A 14968-nucleotide genomic window follows, 5' to 3' on the forward strand; every position below is an offset into this window, starting at 1 on the left:
ACCGGTGCTATGCTAGTCGCACTCATGTCCTTCTATCAGGCGGCTATGCCCTGCGCACCCCAAATTATGCCCACTTGGACTCGCCCTTCGCCAGAGTTACCACCTCATCCAGCAAGGCCACAGTTTCTGCTGGGCTCGCAATCCACGCACAACAGCAGGCGCTCCGTGCCTTGAAGTCGTTGCCTCCACCACTTAGGAACTGATCACCCACATGCAGGGTGCTTGAAGGTGGAATGCCTCCGAACCATTTCTGACAAGCTTTTACCCCTAATGACTTGTCTCCGATGTCCAAGAAAACATCCGCCCCTCCATTGAATACTGTGAACGGGATGTGAGCGTACGAGGCTTTTTTGTCGGAGCTTCCTGTATTGATCGATGTCTCAATCACCCGTTGCACCACCAGGACTGTCTCTTCTAGCTGCTCTCGGGTCAGCCTCTTGGACTGATCAGCAGCATAGATTCCAACGGCACGCTCTTTGCGGAGGACTTTGGCTTGCAGACGAAGCGTACGTATACACGACTCAAACGCAGCTTGAGCTTCGTTGAGGAGCTCTTTGATGGCCGGTTCTGTCCAGTCTTTCATCGCATCGAGAATCCATTCTCGTCGGTGAATGTAGCGTAGGCAATGTTCTTGCGTCTCGTCGAAAACAAGGAGGAAGTTGGATTCGCCTCCCATTATGATCAAGTTGGACTTTTGAGCTGCTGTGAGCTCCTTGGACTCTTTCACGGCCACAAGAAGACCAGAAAGCCGATTGAAGTAGTGCTCCGGCTGAGTGTAGCCTGCGGCCGTCACAATCCCGATCTTCACGTTGTGTGCCAGGAAATGAACAAGTCTGAGAATCACTGGGTTGGCTTCAGGCGAGTGTAGCGACGCTCCGTCCTCATATAGTGTAACATCACCATCAAACGTCAGCAGCTCGAGCCCAGGGTCCAGCCTGAATTTAAGCTGCCTGTATGGCTTCGGCCGGACCATTGCCATAATTTGCGCTGTGTTGAGAATGAGACGGATATCATTGAAGGAGGGAGCGACGAAACGGCGTGACGAAATGGCCCGCACCGAGTCTTGATACCTGAACGCGTCTTCCAGAGCTAGTGGAGTAAAGAAGGCTGAGATAGTAGGCACGAGCATGCTGAGTTTCGACCGTGGGTTCGACAGAGCTTGCTGGTTGACTGCACCGCGTCAGCTCTGTACTTCGAGCGCCGATCAATGTTCGGACTGACTGTGATCAAGTATAAGATCCTCGACGTCGCGGAAGATCTCGGCGTAGCGCTGCTGTGCTGATCTTGCCATGACATCCAAACTCTGGCCACTCGATCCATCGTATTCGACGGCGGGCTGTGAATTCAAGACAAATGGGACAGTGAGGAGGCCCTGTAAGCAGGCACGGCAGGTATGAGCAGATGCATGTCTGACCGAGCCCTTTTGCCCGGGCGGACTTGTTGTCACTACCTACCTTGATCCATTCGATCTATCATAATTAGCTTCTGTTCATATTGCAGGGTCGGACACATACTAGTTGATCTCTGCGATGAGTCTTGATTGGAGAAAGTTAGTACAGTCTTGGTCTCTCCCTCCCACAGCGCGAGTATGACCTGCCTTCAAAGCATCTAGCCGTCAATTAGCACTGGATTTGTTGCTTGAGACGTGGAATTCATAGTGACCCACATTCAATTCTATAACGGGTACTCATGGTGTTTGTTCGCTACTTCTCAACGAATTATCGGAACGTTGACGGATTGTTTGAATGAGCAGTTGAAATGCAGCTGGTGGCTGTCTGAGATTGCTCAAAGTGGAGGATGCAGAGGCGGAGAACAGAACATCATTGTGGTGCCAAGCTACAAAGATTGCAGGAGATGGACAACCATGCAATGTCAGCTTCATCCACGCCCGCTGGCAAGAAGATGTCATTGGTACCACAATGTCGGGCGTGAGGAGTGGACTGCCCTGTCCTTGCCTCTCGTAGTATATCGATTTGTGCACCCAGAAGCAGGCTCCCCCTCTAACCGACATCAACTTGAGTGCTTCTAGCTATCTGTTGCAAGTAACTGTCTCACTGCCGCGTCAAACGTCGTACCCTCCTCCTTCGTGGTGGCATTGCCCTCGGCCTTGAAGCAGCCAGCGGCCGTCCAAGACCATACAATACCGCTGGAAGATGGTCTCTGTTTTACTGGGCTCCCTTTGAGACTGATTGATTCCGTGTGTACGGAGAGCTGCATCCTACGAACCGCTTCCTGGGCAAAATACATCGTCAACTCACCGCTGTGTGGTTGTGATAAACTCCACTTTTTGTGTCTGCTCTTATCCGCCTCAGCATTTGCCGCGTCTGTCCTCGTGAGAGCCTCTGCATGCGCGACCAATTCCAGCAGCAGCATGTGTCGAACAGACGCCAAAGCTACGTCTCGTGTTTCGTGGCGACAAGAAGGTATCTTCGAGAAACCGAAGTCGATCGGAGAAGTCTCGTATCGACAACCCAACAGAGGAGGTCCCAAAAAGGTGGCCAGCCCAACCTGTAAGTTTCGGCCAGTCGTCAATTTGAGTGCGAATGATGTTTTGGCAGGCACCATCAGCTCCGACAGAAGTGTGTTTGGAGACTCCATCTTCAACGACGCGAACACAGCATCGTTAGAGTTCTCCATCGACATTGTTGTTGGCAGGCTTGCCGTTTCGAAGGCGTGCAGCAGGGTCTGAATGCTAGTCCAGAATGCTCTTGCCTCTGAACGGTGTCTTAGATGCGTCAGGATAGGTCGAAGCAGAGGGTACTCCGGCATTGTCCTTGCCTTGATTGCCATGGGAGGAGCCTTCTGCATTCGTCTGCTCCGATTTTGTTCATGGGCCACATTCAGTAGCAGTCGGAGGGAGATTCCCACAAATTCAGCAATCGAGTCGTCCTCATTGTTGGTATTCAACGCGGCCTCCTGCTCGTCAGAGGATACGAGCAAAAGCCGGTAATCACCCACGTCAAACCCAACAGAGCGTGCACGCGTAGTTATTCCCTGATTGCCGACAAGCCGTGCTTCGCGACATATCTCGAAAAATAGTTCCTCCTCAAATAGCGCATCCCGATGGTCTGTCAACTGCTGGCTGATATCCATCGTCTCGCTCGTTCTGGGGCTCTCAAAGTGAAATGCCCCAGTCTTGTTAGCATTGCGAATAACGTAAACTGCGAGACGCCTGCGCTTCTTGGGCAGCGATCGAGCATCCAATCCCACGGAGCCATCGGCTGCCTGAAGAAGAAGAGCGAAACCTCGATCGCGGAACTGCGGTGCAGCCTCCGCAAACCCGAAATGGACACCAATGGCTTTGCGATCTCTTGGGAGGCGTGATATTGGCCAGCCTTTGGCCCTGAGATCCGCGACTTGCTTCCAGAACTGTGACTGGTGTTCAGCTTCGGCTTCGAGTCGAGAAGAGGCGGCGGAGAGCTTATTAGAGGCCAAATGGAAGCCTTCTGACCTCCAGCCCTGCGAGACTGACACCAATTGTCGTCTCACAGGTGGTGAGATTGGCTTTTCTTCAAGGACCTTTGCTACCAGCGACCCTACTGGAGCAGCCTCTTTGAGTGGTGCGGACATTGAATGCCGTGCGGGAACAGACTGTTGCGAGATCAGCCATGACACAAAGTCGAGGGCGCAGAGGATGTCGTTCTGTGCAGCCCTAGGTTCGTCAACTTCAGCAAGGAAAAGCAGAGAGAACGGGACTCACCCTAGTCTCTCAAGCATCTGGTTTCTTCGCTCCCACAGGCGCTCCGTACGTTTCTGCGGAGTTTCATCATCGTCTGCGGCCAGTTCCTCCTCTGGGCGTTCCTGGGCGACATCTGGAGCGGTAGCTTTGCCATGAATCTCAGCGAGAAGTGAGCGTTCAGTGACATGGCGAAAATGTCCCTTCTGGGCGATAATCTGCTGAATCTGTGACTCCAGAGCTTGCGACTTTGAAGACGGCTCGGGGGGAATCACGAGACTGATGGTGTTTGATTCGGCCATGATGGTTGAGCTTTCGCTTTGTCGAAGGGGGATGAAGGGGGATTAATTAGCAACGACAGCCATGGCAGTCCTCTGTCACTGAAGCACCGAGACCAAGTGCATCAACCACCTTTCCTGGTCAGGAGAAATTGCTTAGATCAATTGAGAAGTTTTATTGGTGAGATGTTCATATACTAGGTCTTTGGCGAAAGGCGAAATCGGAGGGGTCGCTTACTACACAGTACCGTGGAGGTGAAGTACGAGGTAGTTTGGCAGCGAAGAACGTGTGTACCAACAGCAAGGTCGCTGGGCGGACATGGCGGCAATTTTAGCTACGGTTGGTGAAGTTTAGGGTCACCGGAGTGGTCGTTTCTAGGCCTATCGGCTACAGTAGATCTTTCTTTTGCCTGCGAGCCTGGAAGCAATCAACAGGCGTGGATCGTCGTGCACTTATCAATTGACGAATGACGTTGTTTGCCCTCAGAGCTGCTTCTGCCCCAGGTTCTGCTCGGCGCGACGAACTTATCATTTCTGCTTTATCTTTGAGCTTCATCTTTATTACTGACCTCTTATACCCCCACGAGCCGTTTTCCTTTTCCTTTCCTTCGCTTTCCTTCCCGCCGAGCACTATAACCTTGTCCTTCTTTTACCGAATCCCTCAAGGGGAGACCGACTCTTGACCTCCAGAACCCGAGCCCCGCCTACCCACTGTCCTACGCTAAACCACCTCACGAACTCGGAACAAGATGGCCGCCGGCGAGGTGCCAGCGCCCGCAAAGAAGCGCAGGATTGGTGTTTTGACCAGTGGAGGTGACTCACCTGGTATGAATGGAGCTGTCCGGGCAGTGGTGCGCATGTCGATTCACATGGGCTGCGAGTCGTATGCAATCTACGAAGGATACGACGGGTTGGTGAAGGGCGGTGAGCTGATCAAAGAGATGAAGTGGGAAGACGTCAGAGGCTACCTGTCTCGGGGCGGTACCTTGATTGGTACAGCACGGTGTATGCCTTTCATGGAGCGGTGGGGAAGGCTGAGAGCAGCCAAAAATATGGTTCTCCGTGGCATCGACGCCTTGGTCATCTGTGGTGGTGATGGTAGCTTGACTGGTGCTGACAAGTTCAGAGCAGAGTGGCCAAGCTTGATCAAAGAGCTGGTCGACACGGGAGAGCTGACACAAGAAGAGGTCGAGCCCTACAAGCATCTGAATATCGTCGGCCTGGTCGGCTCAATTGACAACGACATGTCTGGCACCGACGCCACAATTGGCTGTTATTCCTCCCTCGAACGAATCTGTAGTGCTGTAGACGACGTCTTCGACACTGCAGCTTCCCATCAACGAGGCTTCGTCGTTGAAGTTATGGGCCGTCACTGCGGTTGGCTGGCTTTGATGGCGTCCATAGCCACCGGTGCCGACTATGTCTTCATTCCTGAGAAACCACCACGAGTCGGATGGGAAGACCAGATGTGCAATGTCATCACTACTCACCGGTCGAGAGGCAAGAGGAGGTCCATCGTTATCATATCCGAGGGTGCTCATGACCGAGAGCTGAACAAAATCACGGCGAACCACGTCAAGGACCTTCTGACCAAGAAGCTGAAGCTCGACACACGAGTTACAGTATTGGGCCACACACAAAGGGGTGGACAGGCATGTTTCTACGATCGCTGGCTGTCTACATTACAAGGTGTGGAAGCTGTGAAGGCGGTCTTGGAAGCTACTCCTGAAACACCTAGTCCTGTCATCACCATTCGAGAAAACAAGATCGAGCGGTCCAATCTGATGGAGACTGTGGCATTGACCAAGTCGGTCGGCGCCGCTATTGAAGAGAAGAACTTTGACAAGGCAATGCAGTTGCGCGATATTGAGTTCAAAGAGTACTACAACAGCTATGTCATCACCACCTCAACCGATCATCCTGCGTTGAGACTTCCGGAAGGAAAAAGGTTGCGGATCGCCATCATCCATGTCGGGGCTCCTGCGGGTGGTATGAATCCAGCCACCCGAGCTGCGGTGGCCTACTGCTTGACACGAGGCCATACTCCGATCGCCATCCACAACGGTTTCCCAGGTCTGCAGCGGCACCACGATGACAAGCCACTTGGGTCTGTTCGGGAGTGCAAGTGGATTGACGTGGATCCATGGGTAAATGAGGGTGGTTCTGAGATTGGAACAAATCGTGGCTTGCCTAGTGCGGACATGAAGAAGACTGCCGAGTGCTTTGAGTTGTACAGGTTTGACGCTCTGTTCCTGATCGGTGGGTTCGAAGCCTTTACCGCAGCGAGTGAGCTGAGAAAGGCACGACCACAGTACGACGCTTTCAAAATTCCGTTGATCGTCCTACCGGCCACCGTCTCCAACAACGTCCCGGGCACGGAGTACTCCATCGGCAGTGATACCTGTCTCAATACCTTGATCCAGTTCTGCGATGCCATCAGACAGTCAGCTTCATCATCGCGAAGACGAGTCTTCGTCATTGAAACGCAGGGCGGTCGGTCTGGATACCTCGCTACGATGGCGGGTCTTTCGGTCGGTGCACTGGCGGTGTATATTCCTGAAGAGGGCATCAACATTCACATGATCGCCAGAGACATTGAGTTTCTACGCGAAAACTTCAAGAACGACCAGGGCGCCTCAAGAGCTGGCAAGATTATCCTTCGTAATGAGAGAGCCAGCTCGACATACACGACACAGGTAATTGCAGACATGATTCGGGAAGAAGCTCGCGGCCGGTTCGAGTCGCGTGCGGCCGTCCCTGGTCACTATCAACAAGGAGGCAAGCCTTCGCCTATGGATCGAATCCGAGCACTCCGAATGGCAATCAAGTGTATGCAGCACATTGAAGAACGATTTACCGGCAAGGACAAGGAATGGATTGCTGCCGATCCGCTCTCGGTGGCCGTCATTGGCGTTCAAGGCTCCGAAGTTGTCTTCACGCCCATGGGTGGCGAGACAGGGCTGGAAGCGACCGGTACCGACTGGGAAGACCGAAGGCCCAAGAATGAGTTCTGGATGTCCATGAAAGAGACGGTCGACATCCTCAGCGGCCGGCCGAAGGTGTCGGACTGCTGCCAGGAGTGTGGAAAGCCTTTGTCAGGGGACACTTCGAAGCCTCCGACGAAGCAGGGTGGTTAAAGCGGGCATGATAGACGAGCGGCAGCCTTCAGACCTGAGTTATCGGCTTCTACTAGACTGGCGGGTGCTTGCAAGGAGAGAAGAGAGGTCCTAACCCCATATTCTGAACTCACGATTAGACGACCTTTGACCTTTCGATGAATTTGAACAGAATCCACCTAGCGGTTGTGCCTGCGTTAGTCTAATCCACCTGCAGTCGCCTGATACGAGTAATGGGATCATGCCACCCTGCAGTAGGTATGCAGTGGAGATGGTCACCAAGAGGCGACATTGACGCTTTGAAATGAAAGGGAGAAGATTGGCTGCATCTTATCAGATGCGGATCAGTAGTGCCCAATCACGATAGACGCATTTGTTCGCTTTCGCCTGGGTGACGTCGATATAAACCCGCCCCGTTCTCTCCCAAACCAGCCGATGAACTATTCGACTGCGGTACAACATACAATCTCCCAGAAACATCGTGTCTTACGGACTGTGGTTTACCGATCTTTCCTCTCGGCCAGACTTTACAATTGTCGAAAGTCTCTAGCCCGTTCCCATCCACCCTCATCCAACACCACACCACCATGGTCAAGCCATCGACCTGCTGCGGTCGCAGCGACGACACCTGCCTCTGCGCGCAAAAAGCCACTTGTTCATGCGGACAGCAATCGGCGCTGAATTGCAACTGCGAGAAGAAGGCACAGGAGAATACGATCCAGGGACCGAGATGTTCATGCAGTATGTCTCTCATTCCATGCCCAACCCGCTGTGCAACTTTTTGTGAAAGTGCTAACAGTCCGTCTGCGGCAGACGCCCGTCCCGCCCAGCAATGTACATGCGATCGAGCCGCCACCGAGAATGTTGCCCCCTCTGGTTCGACATGCGCGTGTGGGAAGAGGAGCGCCACGAGCTGCAATTGCTCCAAGGCTACTGAGGGCGGACTTCTGGCGACGGAGACTGATTTCACAACGAAGGCATAGATTTGTGGAGACACAATCATGGAAGTGAGACTGGCGCCCCGACATAGATTGTACTGCCTGTTTGAGGCAATGTGCATTGCTGCGTGGGAATCAAAGGAGCGGAGCAGAGCAGCCGTTAAGGCGGGTTGTTGTGGGGCTCAAACGGACATTCCAGGCGTTTCGGCTGATGGGAAAGAGGCGCATATCGAAAGAGTGTCATCGATACCCGGTATTTTTCTGTCAGATGGGATCTGGCTTTATGAACGAGAAGACCCAAAAACAATGTTGTTTCACGAAGTGCCCGAGGGAGAAGCTTCAGTTCTTGCCCCGTTCAGGCGTTAATTATTGCCGCTATGGCTTTGTCTTGCACCCTACTTCGACGGCGGCTCTCCCCTGAGCACCCCCGTCCCTTTTGAGTTTGTCCGAAGATGTGTCCTGCTTTGCTCCTGGCCCAGTTCCTTCTGCCTTTGACCGACTTCCCTCCAGTGGACCCTGGCCCATTCCAAGACATCGTCAAATCTGCAATTCTCGAACGCCTGTCTCACATCTTCCAGTCCTTCCAAGGCTCCTCCTGAGGGTGAGTCGCCATGCTTGCCCACAATCTCCCTCTTCATACCTTTCATTACCCACCCGACCTCCGTGCCTTCGATTGGCAGCTCCTTCCTGATATCAGCCCACAGTCTATCGGTCCCCATCACTCGGATCATTTTGCTCTTCCTCGCTTCGAACTTGTCTGCGAACTCAGAGCCGAAGAACTGCTTTGCATCGTCGACGACCTCTTCTCGCGTCAGAAAAGCAGATTTGCCTGGGGCATCATCGACATGCGCGGGGAGGTAGGTCTCGATCCAGTATCCGAAGAGAGGTCTTTTGGCAGCGCGCTGGCGGTCGTTGGCCTTCAACAGCGGGATGGGTGCTTTGCTTTCCGTGCCATTCGCTTGCTCTCCTTGGGTCTCCTCGATGTCTTCATACTGACTGCGGGTCTTCCACTGGGCGGGATTGTGGAATCTGCACCTGGCCACGTACTCCAGCATCTTGTCCCAGCTGTCGAACGGCTGCCAGTATCGTCCCTTGTCCAGACCCAAATACTCCAGCACTGTGTTCGGGTCATTTGTGGCCAGCACCCTTGCCTGCTCTTTGTTTTGCTTCTCCACCTCTGCTATCCGCACGCACAGGCCTTTTGAGGCGACTGTAAGACCGAAGCGCCGGAGGATGCCTCCGAGAATGCTCCACAAGTCGCCATGCGCTTCAAGGAACATGTGCCAGTCAAAATAAGCTGCTGTGGGCATGATATTGATATCGACTTGAATGTACTTCTCTGGGGTGGCCTTGCGAGGCAATCTGAGCGTGCTGAGATAAATCGAAGACTCCGGGGATTCCACTGAGGTTGTTGAAGCGTCTGCAGCCACGCTACGATCAGTTGTGTCTTTGGCAGTACCCAGCGTATTATTCTCGCTGCCTGGCGTCGGTTCTGGCGTGGGATCATGGCTCTGCATATCGTCGACCGAGTGCTGCTGATGACGCACATCATGTTTGCATTCTCCTTCTACCACATGGTCTTTGAATTCATCCGGCCATGGCAGCGCAAGGTTGTACGTAGAATTTCCACCCATCTTCTTCCAAGTCTTCGCTCCGAGGAGGCGGGCCAGCAGATCTCCCGTTGCACGTCCGAGTACCAACTGCCTGTCGACAGGTTCAGCAACCAGGATGTCGATATCTCCATGCGACACCTTCGCGGGACCTTCGATAGGATGGCCGACGAGTTTGAAATGCTTCTTGAGGATCTCCTCGGCTTGAGCGAGGACTGCATGGTAGACTGTTGGAGGCATCCGTGGCGTCGAGAGTCCATCCGCAGTAAAAGCCGAGCCACCCATCTTGATACACGAGATATAGGTCGAACGAAGAAGACAGTTTGGAAGCAGAACGTATTACCGAAGATGCCGCCGCGTCTCTATAAGTACTGCGGCAGCGGGGTGAACGCGACAGTGAGATAATCACCAGATGACGGTGACAACGAGGCGCAACGGAGTGTAGACCGAAGTGACACTGGCAAATGGTCCAACAGCCATCTATTTATCATCTGAATTGTGACTCACTCACTCTGTACATATCACTTCCGTCGCCGTCGAACCCATCGATGCGGCCACCCGCATCGCCTCATTTGGGGGCGACGGGTTCCAGCTGCTCAAACAGCTATTGTAATTAACCCTCCGAAAGAGGCAGTCCATTTCTCACTTGGCAGTTGTCGCAGCTGCTTACTTACAGTGGCTTTTGCAGGATTCTGTTATTGGACATTGCTTCGCTATGCACGTTGTTGACGCCTGCTTCTGGCTGTGACAGTCATCGTCAAAGTTCAAATCCCAAGATTGGAGTGTGATGTTTCTTAGACTTGCGAACTGATCATAACACAAACCATCCCATTCTACACGTCGACATCAAATTAGCTGCAAAACTGTATACTTCATGCGCCAAATCTAGAGTGCTAGAGTTCCTCTCGCATCATTATTCTTAAGGGTATCTTCGAATCATCACACAATGCACATCGAAACTGGGTGCATGCCCGATGTCACAGCCAATACGCGTGCTGGGCGTATGAAACACCTCTGCTCCAGAGCCGCTTACACAGCCTCATGTAGCGGGTCCTCCTCGACAGCATCGCTCAGCTCTTCTCCCGCGCCGTCCAAAGGGGCACTGCCATCTGCTTCAGCCTCCTCCATTAGGACATTAACCCGTCCGCCCATTGATTGGACCTTAGCCTGGGTCATCTCGTAGACGTACTGTCCTAGATGCTCCACGCCGTCCATCTCCGCGACCTTTCCTTCTTCTACCTCGCCATCTAGCACCCGCGATGTCGGAAACATCTCCCCGGTCACAAGGCTCAACTTACTCGGGCGTTGCATGAAAAGGTCCATGGCGGGCTTCATCTCAAAACAACTGGCGAACAAATCCCTTCTGCCAAGGATGTACAATCCCAGCCGTGCTCGAGACAACGCGACTGTGATTCTTCGTACATCCCTCAGATAGCCCACAGATTTTGATCTCGTCATTGAGACGATAACGTAATCATTCTGCTCGCCCTGGTATTTGTCCACGGTGGTCACGATCCGAGGCATCCCAAAGAGAGAATTGCTCTTGCAGCGATGCTCCAAGACATCTCGAATGAGCGCTCTTTGGCCCGCGTAGGTGGCTAGAATGGAGATGCCCCGTGCAGGATACCCCAGCAGGCGCATGTACTGGTACAGAGCCACTGCATATTCTGCCTCGCCGAGATTCTGGATGAAATGTGGACTTGGTTCTCGTTCACCAGCGCCTTGGTAATCGGGCACATCAATGAATTGATAGTCGTACTTCAAGCCGGCATTGGCGCATGCGAACTCAGGCTGCGAGAGCAGATGAGGCAGATTGCCGAGATTGTTGTACCGCCATGAGAAGAGTTGGGCGATAGAAGGGCGACACCGGCCTTGCTGATCGAGGTGTACAGTTGGGACGCCCAGTCGAACTAGGCGAAGGAAAAGGGATTGTTCGAAGTTCGCGTACTGACGTAAGGCGAGGTCTTGTATGATCGGCGAGTTTTGAAGGTGATCGCCCACGAGGACAATCCGTTTCAGCGGCAACTCGCCGGTCTTGACGTCGGGCATTTGCATGGCACAAGGAATAAAGGACTCGATCTCGGTGATCTGTGCCGCTTCCTCCATGATAAGCGTATCATAGTGAAAGCCCAGTTCTGCGATCTCTGACCTTCTCATTGCGGCGTGCGTTGATGTCATTGCAATAATCCGCGCTTCTGAGACGAGAAGGTGGTTTGCCTGATCTCGACTACTACGCAGGATCTCGAAGGGTCGAATCGACTCGAGCTCGGCAAAGATTTTGTCGATATGGTATTGGCAGCCAGAGGCAACCTCCTTTACCTCCTCCAGCGTGGCATCTCCCGAGAACAGCGTTGGAACGGGAGCATTGCTGTAGTACTTGGAGAAAGGGAACACAGCGACCACAGCTTCCGTGGTGGCATTCTCGGCGTTTGCTGCGTCCCAAAATCGTTGCCATGCAGGTCTGATGAAGACCTGATTGAAATAATCAGCAGTCTCACAAGAAGCGCCGTGAGCACCTTCAACACCAATCGAAGCCGCGAGACGGCTGACCTCCGACAAATATACTTGACGATTTTCTAAGAAGGATTCGACTCGGCCATATTTGCTGTACGACGCGTCTGTGTCTAATTCCTCTTCGCCATGGCCCAACCGCAGGAGGTGACGGGGGTCGATGTCAAGGGCAATAATCTTCTGGAAAAGTTGGTTGAGCGCTTGGTTACTGTGCGCGACGAGTAGAATGCGTTCTGATGGGAAGTTGTGGTACAGCAGGTTTATCGTCTGTGTAGCGACGTCGGTCTTGCCAGTACCGGGTGGGCCAACAATGACAGTGAGGCCTGGCTGCGTCCCAGAGACAATTGCTTCCACCTGCCTTGGAGTGAAGCGTACTGCGTTCTTCTTGGGCACATCCACTGGATATGGGCCTGTATTGCGTGGCTTGTAGGTTGATACCTTGACAGCTGAGGAGTCTTGTTCCATCTGGTCTCGTCGCCGCTTTTTCGGGTTGGTTGGCGGCTCCGCAGCCGCCTGAACCGTAGTCTCGAGGACATAGGGTGGGTTGAACGGCACCGGCTGCTCTGTGGCTGACTCGACAGTCTTCCCCGGAAAGCTGTCTGTCAGATGCTGCCAATCAAGGAATGTATCCAAATAATCAACAGACTCGATGTGGTCGGGAATGAAAGGGTACGTGGCGCTCTTCGGATCACCATATCCTAGGTAGACATCCTGCAGCCAAGAAGGAAGCAACGTCTGCGATGACACCAAGCTTCGAATGGTCTCCAACACAGCCTTGAAATTGTTTTCCCGACCTTGCCTGCGGGCGATAACATTGAAAGATGCAATGTCTGATGTGCCACGGGGGGGCTTCAGCTTGTCCGTTGCGTACGATGTTGCGTCAAGGTCAAGCAGGAGTCGTCGCCGCCTCGGCCGCGAATAGCCATTGCTCTGGGTGTCCCTCAGAGCTCGGCCATTGTCATCCAAAACTTGAACGACTTCAGCTGCTCTGAGATTGGTGAACAGCCTAGGCGCCTCCCCGTCCACAGGAGCATAGCCGTTGGTGGAGGGTTGAGCATTGTCGTTTGCTTTCACAGCTAGCAGAAACACGACATCATGAGGTCTGAGATTGTCCCATTCCCTCCGGATGTTGTCCGACAAGCGGCTAACATCTAGACTCACTTCCACTCGCACAAGGCTAGGCTTGAGATGACCGACTTTGGGAAGTCCAACTTCAATGATCGCAGGCTCAGAAATCGGTAGAGCCATCTTGGAGAAGCCTTCAAACATTGTACTCCTATCCCTTCCAGCTTTCGGCTTCATGCGCTTCACGATGCTTTCCATGTCCTTTCTGACACCATAAAAAGCTTCCGCTTGGTACAGCTGGAAAGAGCGCCACATAAAATCACCCAGGGTGAGATATTGCAGGTTGAGTTTCGGAATGCCAAGTGGTCGCGAGCCGTCATAGTGCTCGTTTCGCAACAGCGCCGGATCGTACAATGAGTCAGCGGTGGGCAAAACTGATAATTGGTTTACAACCTCTCGGAAATCCTGTTGCTTGGAGAAAGAAGAAAGCAGGGTTTCCATCAGGGTTTCACGGGTGGCGGTTACCGCAGCAGCGGCGGGATACGTGGTGCGGAATCCGAGATGTTTGCATAGTTGCTGTAATTCGTCGTCCGTCAACTCCGAGAAATGAGACTCCAAGTCACTCCGCTTGCTGATGGAGCCGAAATTGGACAGAGCGAGAACCTTGAGCTTGTGCTCGAAATGCTGCAGAGAAATCCGCTGTAACCGCTCCAGAGCATGATAATAGTTCTTGCGAACATCGTCCGTCGCTTGGGTAGCACCCATGTCGTCAACGGCGAAAGTCTGGAATTGCTCAAACAGATTGGCGAGGTCGCGTAATAGTATGGCGTCCTCCTTTCCACAAAGCTTCGACGTCCGTATGATCGCCAGCAAATTGAGGTCCTGCAACAGAGGATTGGTGTAGCGTCTGGTGGGCAGTTGACTGATGAGGTCAATGAGAAATTCCAGGAAGCGCTCACAGTAGACCATCTCTTGAGAATGGGTCAACTTTGATACGTTCAGTCTTGCAATAAAGTCAACGAGCATCGTGAACAGCCATGCCCGATCAAACCGCAGGCGACTTTGGGTGTCTGGGTCTGCTGCATCGAATCTTCGGGCAGCTGCTCTCCACGCTTTTCTTCTCGCCGGAGTTGTCTCAAAGAGCCTCTCTCTTGCCTGCTCGTCATGTAGATTGTGCCATGTCGCGATTGAAACCAGCGGAGCGCACTCCTTCCGGACATACTCATTCTCCAATGATTGAAACGCTCCTAGGACGAAATTAAGCAAGGACAGCCGGGAGTGGATCGCCAGCGAGGCGTCGAGGTTGAGGGACAGAACTCGGCGCAGCAGGGTCGAGAAGTCATCGGGGCGGCCGTTGGTGAGGAGCGCCCAGTCATGTAGGTGGGCGCGTTGCTTGAGATTGAAGAAGATGGTAATCAGTATAACATGGTGGTTAGGCGCATCCGGGGTGTACGTCGGCCACAGAAACCTCTCTAACACCTGGAGACTCTCTAACATAGCTAGTGATCTTGGTAAGAAGCCTTCTTGCTCCAGAGGTCGCCATATTTCGTTGGTGATGACATCGGGTTTGACCTTTGTAGGCGCCTGGGTTCTATCCAGCCAGTGCTTCCTAGCCAGCTCTTCCCACGGACTGACGCTGCCGTTGTGGTAGTCGCTGGTGTTCGCAGGGACATCGGGAACCGGAGCCAATGCCGGCCGCAGCTGGAGCCCCATCGAGCTCAGCCGGGATAATGTGAGTGACAAGTAAAGCGAAATGGAAATTCGAGATTTCAAC

At 53.2% G+C, this 14968-nt stretch overlaps 6 protein-coding genes across 6 annotated transcripts; 2 read left to right on the plus strand and 4 right to left on the minus strand.

Annotated features, from left to right (window-relative positions):
• Window positions 1-64: 64 nt before the first annotated feature.
• Window positions 65-1291, minus strand: G647_10335 (uncharacterized protein; the record flags this gene model as incomplete). Its single annotated transcript, XM_008726326.1, has 2 exons — window positions 65-1170; window positions 1222-1291. 2 exons carry the CDS (start codon window positions 1289-1291, stop codon window positions 65-67), a joined length of 1176 nt encoding a protein of 391 aa, XP_008724548.1.
• A 734-nt stretch (window positions 1292-2025) lies between these two features.
• On the minus strand, window positions 2026-3978 carry G647_10336 (uncharacterized protein; the record flags this gene model as incomplete). The annotated part of the gene is made up of 2 exons (XM_008726327.1): window positions 2026-3652; window positions 3701-3978. 2 exons carry the CDS (start codon window positions 3976-3978, stop codon window positions 2026-2028), a joined length of 1905 nt encoding a protein of 634 aa, XP_008724549.1.
• Window positions 3979-4703: 725 nt separating this feature from the next.
• Window positions 4704-7091, plus strand: G647_10337 (6-phosphofructokinase subunit alpha; the record flags this gene model as incomplete). The annotated part of the gene is made up of 1 exon (XM_008726328.1): window positions 4704-7091. The coding sequence occupies one exon, from the start codon at window positions 4704-4706 to the stop codon at window positions 7089-7091; it is 2388 nt and encodes a 795-aa protein (XP_008724550.1).
• A 566-nt stretch (window positions 7092-7657) lies between these two features.
• On the plus strand, window positions 7658-8053 carry G647_10338 (uncharacterized protein; the record flags this gene model as incomplete). The annotated part of the gene is made up of 2 exons (XM_008726329.1): window positions 7658-7811; window positions 7884-8053. The coding sequence occupies 2 exons, from the start codon at window positions 7658-7660 to the stop codon at window positions 8051-8053; spliced, it is 324 nt and encodes a 107-aa protein (XP_008724551.1).
• Window positions 8054-8403: 350 nt separating this feature from the next.
• On the minus strand, window positions 8404-9903 carry G647_10339 (uncharacterized protein; the record flags this gene model as incomplete). The annotated part of the gene is made up of 1 exon (XM_008726330.1): window positions 8404-9903. The coding sequence occupies one exon, from the start codon at window positions 9901-9903 to the stop codon at window positions 8404-8406; it is 1500 nt and encodes a 499-aa protein (XP_008724552.1).
• Window positions 9904-10647: 744 nt separating this feature from the next.
• Window positions 10648-14907, minus strand: G647_10340 (uncharacterized protein; the record flags this gene model as incomplete). Its single annotated transcript, XM_008726331.1, has 1 exon — window positions 10648-14907. One exon carries the CDS (start codon window positions 14905-14907, stop codon window positions 10648-10650), a length of 4260 nt encoding a protein of 1419 aa, XP_008724553.1.
• Window positions 14908-14968: the final 61 nt, after the last annotated feature.

This window comes from Cladophialophora carrionii (genome assembly GCF_000365165.1).
Source record: "Cladophialophora carrionii CBS 160.54 unplaced genomic scaffold supercont1.14, whole genome shotgun sequence".
In the NCBI taxonomy this organism is placed as follows: Eukaryota; Fungi; Ascomycota; class Eurotiomycetes; order Chaetothyriales; family Herpotrichiellaceae; genus Cladophialophora; species Cladophialophora carrionii.